The sequence below is a fragment of the Tenrec ecaudatus genome, chromosome 4, assembly GCF_050624435.1.
Source record: "Tenrec ecaudatus isolate mTenEca1 chromosome 4, mTenEca1.hap1, whole genome shotgun sequence".
Taxonomy (NCBI): domain Eukaryota; kingdom Metazoa; phylum Chordata; class Mammalia; order Afrosoricida; family Tenrecidae; genus Tenrec; species Tenrec ecaudatus.
The window spans coordinates 117202478-117212725 of record NC_134533.1 but is presented as its reverse complement, the minus strand read 5'-3'; the positions used below and the strand labels follow the sequence as shown (position 1 = coordinate 117212725).

The window sequence follows — 10248 nt, the reverse complement described above, 5'->3', positions numbered from 1 at the left end:
TTTTTTCATTTAAAATGTTTACATGGCTCTATCACTTATGTTGTCACTTGTGCCCTCTAGCTTGAGTTAGTTGAAGTTTATTGTGCCAACCTGGCCGATAAACACATGTGGGGTTAATTGAAGGGCAGAGAGATAAACGGCTCAGTGAGTCTCGCCTTTCTAGTTCTCGGGTCTCTTGCTTTGTGATGGTCGGATCAGGGTGCAGCTGCCTTAGCAGTTCCCTGCTTCAGCTGGCAAGGTTCACTTCCTGAAAGACATTCCCAAGGAGAAGCCAAATGGATCTACCCTAATGCAGCCCTGGGTGCTGGAGCAGCTGTGTGGAGGTCCCTGCCAGTGCTGAGATGCTTACACATTCACTGACTCGGCTTTCCTCCTGCAGTCGGAGTCTATATCTATAGATATAATTGAAGTTTTTGATTTTTTGTTTGTTTTTCCTTTACTTATTTTTTCTTTCTACTGTTTGGAAATTGGACATGCTAGTTCCATTCTTTCGGAGATTGGCTGCATTTTTGCCTGTGTAGTTTGTGCTACATGTACTTCATGTAATAAACTTTAACCCATAGTTTACCCTCCTTTTTAAATCACGCAAGAACTGTGGAATTCCTTAACTCCAATATTCCCTCTTGAATTACAGGCCATAATAGTGATTTTTATTTTTAGCTAAGCTTTTAAAATTCATCCACAGTGTTATCTTATGTGGACAAAGTTTGCTTATATTTATCTATGCTTTTATAAATAATTGCTTAGTTTATTCCCTCTTGCCTGTCGGTTCTTCGAGGATCATTTCTCTCCAGAATAATTTCCCTCATTCCTCAAATACCTGCTTCCTAGATCTCTTTAGAGAAAGTCTGGTGGTGGTGGATTTTCACTTTTTGTTTCTCTGAAAATGTTTTTATTCTAAAATAGATGATTTTGTGAGGTTCATATTTCTTGATTTGACTGTTATCATTTGTCAGTGCTCTGAAGATCTAATTCCATCATCTTCCAGTGCCTTTATTGCAGTGGAAATTCTCTGCTCTCAATCTGGGTACAGTAGCTTTTCAGGGGGAGACAGGGTTTTCCACACCTATGAAAGAAGAGGTAGAGTCGTGGAAGCCCCTGGGGCAGTTAGACCCTGTCCTGTTGGGCCACTACGAGTTGGAATCAACTGGATGGCAGTGAGTGATGTGGTCTTCGGAGGGTCCTGAGCTTCTCTCCGTTTTTCGTCTTGCAGTTTGGCACAATCTAGGATGGCATATGCCCCATCTGTGGACTAATTCTTTCCATCCGGCTCTAGAGCATTTTCAGCTGTTCTCTCTTTGGGTGGCTTAAGTGGTTTGCTGTTGACTGGAAAGGGAAAGGTAGGCAGTTGGAACCCATCTAGTAGCTCCGTAGAAATAAGTCCCGGCTAAGTGCTTGCATAAAGATTGCAGGTGAGAAAATCCCATGGCGTGGTTCTACTCTGTAGCCTTAGGGGCCACTATGAGTCACAGGCGGACTACACTAACAGCAGCAACTGCCAGGACACTGTCGCGCATCCTCTAGTCTCTTCTGGGACTCACACTGGAACTGTTGGACCTCGTTCTGGTCTCCACCATTCATAGCTTTCTGTATCTTCTCTCCGATCTCTTTCTCCTGCAAGCCGAGTGACTTCTTCAAGGTATCTTCCAGTTCACTAATTCTCTTCTTATCTGTATCTTAAGGGATGCTTACAGCAGCCATTAAGTGTTTCAGTTTAATAATTGTAATTTTTATTTCCAAGAATTCTGTCTGTTTTTTAAAACATGCCTGATGATTTTTGCTTGATTATGAAATCAGTCAATTAAAGTTTCCTTGAACTTTTCACTTGGAAATTACCTATAAGGTGGTGCTTTACAGCGTGAACTCTGGAGCCTAACAGCTCACGTTCAATGTCGGGCACATTTATAATGACTGATTCATATCCTCAAGCAAGGCACTTAATGCCCTTGTTGCCTGTCAAACAAGCATAGTATCAGCACATACAGCACGGATTTGTTGAGGGTTAAATGAACCAAGGTGCGACGAAGTCCTTGAACCGTGTCTGGAACATCTCTCAGAGACCTCTGACTGTTAGTAACTGTGCGGCACCATGAATCTGAGGAATATGAAGGGTCATACGGCACCCGGGTTGGAGGAAGATTATAAACAATCTACCACTTGCAGGTGACACAACCTTTCTTGACAGCCAGGAAATCAAATGGCACGCTGCACCGGGCAAGTCTTTTGCAAAGGGTTTCTTTAAAGGGTTACACAGCCAAGATGTCACTTTGAAGACAAATAAGACACCCAAGGCCACTGCCAAGGAGTTCATCCTGACTCACGGCAACCCTATGGGATAGAGCAGGTCTGCCTCTTTGTGTTTCTGAGTCTGTGGAGCTTGATGAGTGCAGAAAGCCTCGTTTTTCTCCCACAGCGTGACTGGCAGAGGCGAACCGCCAACCTTGCTGTTAGCCGTTCAAGGTGTGGCCCCCTATGCCACCAGCGCTCTCTGAGAAAGAATCCAAACAGCTGGAAAAGATTTGATGTCTTTGAAATATGGTTTGATGAAGAATCTTAAATATACTGTCGATTCCCAGAGGAATGAATCTAGTTTGGAAGAGGTACAGCCAGAATGCTCCTTCGAAGGGAGGCTGGGAAGATTTCCTCTCACGTACTTGGGGCGTATTTTTGAGAAGGACAGCCTGCTTGGTAAAGTCGATGGCCATTGAAAAGGGGGGACTCTTACCGGGCCACAGTGGACACAGTGACTGCAGCAGTGGGCTCAAGTACAGCAACGTCTGTGAGCACGGTGGAGAACAAGGCAGTGTTGAGTTCTGCGGCCACCATGAGTCAGAATCCACTTGGTGACACGTCACATCAACCAGTAATTATTACAATTACCTGATCATTCCAGCCCCTAAATTTCTCAGGGCCCACAAAAGCTTGTCCTCTCTCTCTCTCTCTCTCCCTTTCGATCTGCCACCATCAGGGATATCTAAAGTGAAAACTCACTTAAAGAAATAGAAAATACTCCTTACATGTCAGCCTGTCACTTCTGATGATGCCAACTCATGATTTCTTTTCCCCCTGCCATCTTTGCTGATTTTTGTTGTGGGCTCATATTTTGAGGACTTTTGTCCGGGAATCCTTTGGGATCTATATTAGGGATGTTTTCCTTCAGAAGACCTGCCACCTGAGACCGCATTTACCTTTTCGGCTGTCCACGTTTCGTGTGCAAGTCATCAATTCCTTCCCCCCACCTGCATCGCATCTAGGATTCTCTCCGCCCCCATCTAGGGCTTCGACCCTAGAATGACCCAACAGCTTAGCTTGCTCTTTGCTTCTCGTTGGTTCTCAACCTTTGTTTCAGCTCATGGATCTGATGGTTTTACTTTATTTTAGAGTTTTGTTTTTTGGCTTTGGCTTGTGAGAATATCTATCATGTCCTAAGAGCCCAGTAAGGCAGCAAGTGTATTTTAACTCGCATCTGAGTCTCCTCGAGAGAGAAGGTCCTCACGCCAGGCCTCTGAGTGGCTGCCAGCAGACAGACGTCTACGGGGCTGAGCTCGCCGGTCCTTTGCTGTGCAGGAACTCACTCCTGCTGATGTGCCAGAACCCTGCTTAGGGGCTTGACTCATAGCCGGCGAATGATAAATCTTTTTTGACCGACAAGGAAGAAGTTGGACTCAGACATGCAAGATGTCTTTCTTGGCCAATGTGGCTGTTGAGTCCCTGTCAGGCACCCTACAAGGAGGCTTGGTGGCATTGGGGTGTGTGCGTGTTACAAGTCGGGCTGCTAACGTCAAGGTCAGCTGTGTGAAGGCACCGGCACTCCGTGAGAGAAAGACGAAGCTTTCCCTTGACGATTTTCAGCCTCGGGAACCCACAGAGACAGTTTCGCTGTGTCCTATGGGGTCACGGTGCATCACAGTGGACTTTATAGGACAGAGTAGAAACGACCCCGTAGGGTTTCCAAGGCGATACGTCTTTACAGCCACAGAGTTTGCCCCTTTCCCTGTTGAATCAGCTGGCAGGCTAGAACCACCAACCTTTTAGCTAGCAGTAGAGGACTGTAACCATGAGCCACTAGGGCTCCTTAGGGTCCCCCTAAATTGACCAAAGCCTGCCCCTCGCCGCACACAGGCTATCGGTGGCTCACGGCTGGTGTCACGGGCAGAGGGGGTAGGAGGGAGGCAGATGGGATGAGACTTCTTCACTCTGGGCCCCAAGCTCACTGGCGCCCCACTTACCTGCTCTGTTCTCTCCACTTTCTCTTTCTCCATCTTCAATTTGACCCTCAGACCTTCTTCCTATCCAGACTGAACAACAAAGGTCAGAGTTCAAGAGACCCAGCCCAGTTCTTACCAAGTAATCCAGCCATGTTATACCAGCGGCATCATGTTTAATAATAGTAGCCTTCGAAGTAACAATGATAATAGCAATCTCATCAGCAGCAGGATGGTATGTTAGGGGTACCTCATTCTGGTGGGCTTGGGCAGCAGCGAGAAGGAGAGATGGGGTTATTAAGACCTTCTCTCTCCATTCCAGGCCCAGTGATCTGGACTTGCACCTCAGAGCCCACCTCCATTCAGCACGGTGGGAAGTTCCTTTTCAACACAGCTATGTCTTTCAAGGCTCTGGCTGGGAAGCATATTCCACAGGCTGCATCTTTTCTCTGAATGCTGGGAAGACCAGAAAGTGGCTGAACGAGGGCTGCTCACTGCCTTGCAGTATATGTTGGGCAAGAGGATGTCTTCCAGCCATGAAAGCCCTTTGTAAGTCAGAGAGATGCTGGGGCTGCCGGTGGAGAGGTGCGCCCAAGGGGCTCTGGCTCTGTGTCCAACTCCCATGGGATTCCCAGGTGGGCCAGGCCGGGCAAGGAGGACGCGCCCCTGCCCCCAAAGAGGAGCAGCTGTGTCACAGCTCAGCCTGGAAGAAAAGAGACCGTCAAAGAGAGAGTTGGATGATTAGGAACCGGAGGCTCTTGGGAAATGGGGCAACCTGGCAAAACTATTCTCCTGTCTCTGAAGCTTTTTGCTCCTCTCTGTACTAGGAAGTACTTGGAAGCCACCCAAGCCTTTCCACTCTCTTCTTTGTCTGGAGTTGCTCCCCACAAAGGATCTGCTCACCCCACTCTGCCAGCACAGAGAGCCCCACACACTAAGGTCACTGCGTTTAGCAGGAGTCTGTCGCCTAAGGAATTTCAGCCTTGAATAAGGTGGAATCTTGAGCTGGCACTTGCTGGGAGGGGCATTATTTGAGAGTCTTTCAAGCTAAACAGTCAGAATGGTGAGGGCCCTCAGGGGAGGGGGGGGCATAACAGGTAGGACAGGCATACGCACCTTCCGGACAGTGTAGATCCAGTTGAGATACGCTGTGACTTTTGTGTAGACTCCTGGAGTGCTGGGCCCCCCACAGCCGTGACCCCAGCTCACAATGCCCACCACTTGCCACCGGTCAGACTGGTACATCAGGGGCCCCCCGCTGTCACCCTGTGAGGAGCCGGAACAAAGACTGCTGGGAGGGCAAGTAGGGAGGTGGGCTTCTCCTTCCCCTCCCCACCTAAACTGGCCCATCTGCCCTGGCCAGGTCCCAGGAACAGGGGTCTCCCCTGACCTGCCCTCACCCCCTTTGCTCATGCTATCCCTGCAGACTACATGCATCGCCCTTCCTTTGGGTTCCGTCTGTGGTCAAGCAGGTGGTGGAAATAATGCTCAGTCTCTTGGGGGAGATTCACAGAGCACCCAGCAAATGGACGGCTCTACGGGGAGGGGCGAGGAGCCTTGCTAGTACAGTGGTTAAGAGTTAGGGTGCCGACAGAGGTTGATGGTTCAGAACCACCAGCCTCTCTGTTCTGTGGGAGAAAGATGCGGCAGGCTAGTTCTTTCAAGAGGGACAGCCCGGGAGACCCCACAGGGCAATTGTCCTCTGTCGTCTAGGGTGGCTATAAGCCGGAACGGACGTGGTGGCAACCATGCTTTGTCTTTGTCCAGTGGGTCCCGCAGCAAGAAAACTGATGATCCCTGTCTAACTTAGTATTTCCCCAATAGATTTAACCACTGCTGACCTTGCTGGGTGCCTATTTTGTGCCAGGCCCTTTTCTTGGCCATTAAATCCAATTCATGTTAAAAACCTAAGATCCCTGTAATCAGGGAGCTTGGAACTCAATGGGAAGAGAAAGATATTAACCAAGCATGTTGTTGGACAGACAAAACATGTCAGATGTGAAAAGTACACTGACTTGGCTTTCTGTCCTACCAGATTCCACAGCTCCTGGGTCTGAATTTCCTCCCTTAGGACCCGACTGACCAACTGCTTGTTTATACATCACCGCTGCCCCCTATGAAAGTGAACTCCCTACGGACAGACAGTATACCCCAAACCCAGCATGACCCTGGCTAGCTATCAGCCACCTCTTGGCTGTAGACAGGAGGGGGTTCAAGGGATTCAGATGAATCAAACACACTCAGGAGGCCCTGGGGTGGGGGTGATGCTAGAGAAAGGGATTGCTAAGTAGTCCTGATGGTTGGTGAGGATGCGGTGAGGATGCAGTGAGGCACCCTGCAGCAGCTTTCAACAGCAAGAGATGGGCTCTCTCTAGCTTAGTTCGGCAGCTTGGGGGCAGCCACAGAGCAAGCAGAACTAGACTGCTTTCCTCGAGGGACTCATCCTCCTGCAGATGATGGGACGGAGGTGAATAGAGTGAGCAATGCCATCTTTGTATAGGAAATCCACCTTTAAAACCCTTCTGCTGTTCTCTGTGAGCCATCCACCCACCCATCCATCTATCCACCCATCCACCCACCCTTATATGCTCAGCTTTCTTCTCTTCTGTTATTCCACATGGAGTGTCCACCACATGCATGGCTTCATGTGGGATATGCAGTGCCAGAGCTTTCTGGTCTCACTAAGACCTACATCCCTAACCATGGATTCCACAATCACCTGGCAGGTGTCCACGCCGCCTTTCAGGATGCCTGCACACAGCATCTTCTCTGTAACTTCCCCCTGGTAGGCATCCTCGGCGTTGCACCGAGTGCTGTCAATGACCTGAACCGACGCCTGCAGCAGCGCATCAGACATCTTCCCTGAGAGGTTGAGAACACATTTGCATTCCCATTTCCACCCCCCACCCAACCCAGGCCATTTCTCTTGGTGTCAAAGTATTCTGATTTTTGTTTGACACCCTGGTGCTTGGACCTTCAGGGGGGAGTTTTTGGGAAGGATAGCCCTCCTTCCTCCTGCTCTATGGTTCTAAGCCCAAGACTTACCTCCATTCTGTTCTGTGAAGCCCCATCCAATAACCCAGAGCGGGGTGGCTGGAGTGAGCTCTTCATCAGAGAAGGGCAGGCAGATGGGCCTGACTGTACCTGCCAGGAGTGGAAAGGAAGAAGGAGACCCAGGAGTTTGGGAGGGTCGGATGAATAGATCTGAAAAGATCCACACTAGGCTCTCTATGACACTAGTCTGATGGGAGCTTAATAGAAGTGGCCCCCCAAAAGGGTTCTGCAGTCGATTCAGTTTTTAAAGAAATGTTCATTAAACATAGCAAAACAGACTTTTTAAAAACCTCTTTGTATATTTTACTATTCAGATATGCCTATGACTCTCCAGGGAGGGAATTGCAGTATGGAAGTGTTTCTCAAACTTACGTGACGATAGGCACCCTCTGTTCCCCTAGGGACCAAAGTCCACAGTTAGAAATGTTGTTCTAAGTTCCACTGAATAGCAGTATGAATCATCTAACAAAACGGCCCGAAACCTCTATGACCTCCGTAGAAGCAATGAGCTTTCTACCCCCGGAGGGCACCAACAGGAGCGCAGGGACTCCTTGGCGAAGGATCGTGCACGTCCCTGGGCGTTGGTTGGGGTGGGGATGGATTAGATGATCTTTAAAGTCTCCTGAAACTCCAAGGGATCTTGGAGTTTGATGCTTGAATCCATTTGCATCTTACTTAAAGTGCTTTAAATGGAGAAAACCAACCCCTCTCGATGGGGGATAGCATGGCGTGTTAACTGGCTGTTTCTAAGAGGCCTCGTGGCTGTCAGTGAGGTTCGGCTAATATATTAGCTGGAAACAAATGGGAAACCTGAGGCTTTGAGTAGGGGAAGTGGGTGTTCAAAGCCACTTAGCAAGGCAGCGGCAGAGTGGAAGGGACTCGGGGTACCCTCTCACCTGAGAACGCGAGCGAGGATTGCAACTTCACGAGGGCGATGTCCTTTTCTTTGGGGTACATGGTGTTGAGCTCAAGGATGAAGATTTTGGCCACAGGCAGGGATGGGAAGCTGCCCAGTTTGTCTGAGCCGACCCTCACCTTCCAGTTGGACACATCCAGGTGTTTCCTGGGCCCAGAGAAGAGCTGAGTTCAGACCTGAGCTAAGCATGCTGAATGCGGAGTCTGTGGCTCTGCCAATTCCAGTGCCAGGTGTGCCAGCATCGGAGGCAACATGGTAGTGGGGGCAGGGAATGGTGGGGAAGGGCAGTCTGAGGAGTACCTACCCAAAGCCAAGTTCAAAAGGGGGATTTGATCATCCTTCCCCACAACTACCCCAGGCAACATTCAGTTGGAGAGCTAGGCTAAGCTCTGCTCCCAACATCCAAAGAATAGAGCCGCTGGCACTGACAGTCTACCCTCGCCCTCGTGTCCGCACGACTTTTTATTGCCCACATTGCTCACGTGGTGCTTGTCTTGAAAAAGGAGCCCTGGCAGCCTAGTTGTTTACGCATGGGACTGCTAACTGCAGGGTCAGCAGTTCAAACCTACATAAACCTCCAACCTCAGACACCCGGTGGAGTATTTCCACTCTGCACCAGAGGGTGGCTTTGAGTTCGGACGGGCTGGAGAGCAGTGGCTGGTTGGTTGCTATGTACTTGCACGGTCTGCCCTTTCTCCTGACCGTAGATCCTCCTTTGTGTACAGGAGCATTTTTCTGAGCAAGGGTTCGTGGCTTTTGTTAGATTATGTGGAAGGTTTGGAACCAGTGGCCTGGTGCTTCGTCCCTAGCAAGTTGAGTGAATGAGTGAAAATGAAGAGGGCTTAGGGATGGAGTTTCCCTGGAGACAGGAGGTTCCCTCTGGCTGCAGAGTATCTATAATTATTACTGTGTGTTTTTAAGTTTCCAGGCATAAGAAGGGAGGCGCAGTGACTCTGCACCCTGGGACCATTTTCTTGAAGGTTCTAGGCAACAGCTTGGAGGTAGAGACACTGGGCATCTGATAGTCCCTCACCAGGCAGAAGTCAAGCTTGGGGACCAGCACGCTATACAGACCATCACTGCCTAATAAAGGACATTCCATCCAGTGCCTTAGTGGGGCAGCCAAACTCTAGCACACGGCTTCTAGGAGGACAATGACATGGGATGAGGCCATCCGACACGTTCAGAGACAGGGACTGAGTCACTACAACCCCTTCATGGCCTTGATCCCCCAAGGTCACTGCGCCACCTTGTGCCATACCTGAAGCAGTGGGCTGCTGTGAGGATCCAGCGGTGGTCCAGGATGCTCCCCCCACAGATGTGCTGTTTGTTGTGCTGGATGCTGACCTGCCAAGGCCAAGAATCCACAGAAGCCTTCTGCCCGCCCACCACCCGAGGGGCCTTCAGGCTCTCCCCACAGGCTGGGCTCGGTGGGGAGGAGGGAGAAAGCCAGAAGTCAGGCTCGTAGGGGTTAAGGTTGCCTCCCCGTAGAGCTCAAAGTCTAGCCTGAGTGAGGCCCGGGTGAGTGTTCCAGAAGTGTGTGGGGGAGGATCAGGCCACTTCTGAATTATTCACAGGGAGGTGCCCGCTGCCCCAGACCACAGTCTCCCCAAAGCTCTCTGTCTTCTTTCTGGCTTTGGATGTGTGTAGGCGTTCAGCTTGTGAACACGGGTGTGTCTATTGTGCTGGGAATTTGCGACCTTCAAACCAAACAGTGGTGCAGAATGATGAAAATCTGCCCGGGTGGAATGTCCCCAGCTGCCCCTGCTGAGTAAGAGTGAACAGATGGCCCACAAGAAAAACCTCCGAAACTGGTTCTCTCCATCCCTGGCTTCACCTTTCCCCAAGCCCCTCCTTCCATGCTGCATGACTTTCCCAGTCTGATAGCGTGTCTTCTCCTTGTCCTGGCTTGTCCCATCAACCCTATCTCCCTAACCCACCCCCACTCTCTGGTAGGCACCACTGAAGGCCACCCTCCTAACCTCTGAGCCTGGCAGCAAACCATGCAGAGGCTTTTCAATTTCTAATTTCTAACACTGCATTTGACCTGTCCCCTCACTCTTGTGCCAGAGC

General features: G+C 50.0%; 1 protein-coding gene across 1 annotated transcript in view; it reads right to left on the bottom strand.

Annotated features, from left to right (window-relative positions):
• Nucleotides 1–4896: 4896 nt before the first annotated feature.
• TMPRSS4 (transmembrane serine protease 4) overlaps nt 4897–10248 on the bottom strand; it is a 72291-nt gene continuing 66939 nt past the window's right edge. Inside the window, exons 8-13 of the mRNA XM_075547832.1 lie at nt 9437–9596; nt 8156–8322; nt 7251–7349; nt 6925–7067; nt 5322–5471; nt 4897–4908 (exon numbers count right to left, since the gene is read on the bottom strand). Of these exons, the coding sequence (XP_075403947.1) occupies nt 4897–4908; nt 5322–5471; nt 6925–7067; nt 7251–7349; nt 8156–8322; nt 9437–9596 (731 nt within the window). The remainder of the gene's footprint in view (nt 4909–5321; nt 5472–6924; nt 7068–7250; nt 7350–8155; nt 8323–9436; nt 9597–10248) is intronic.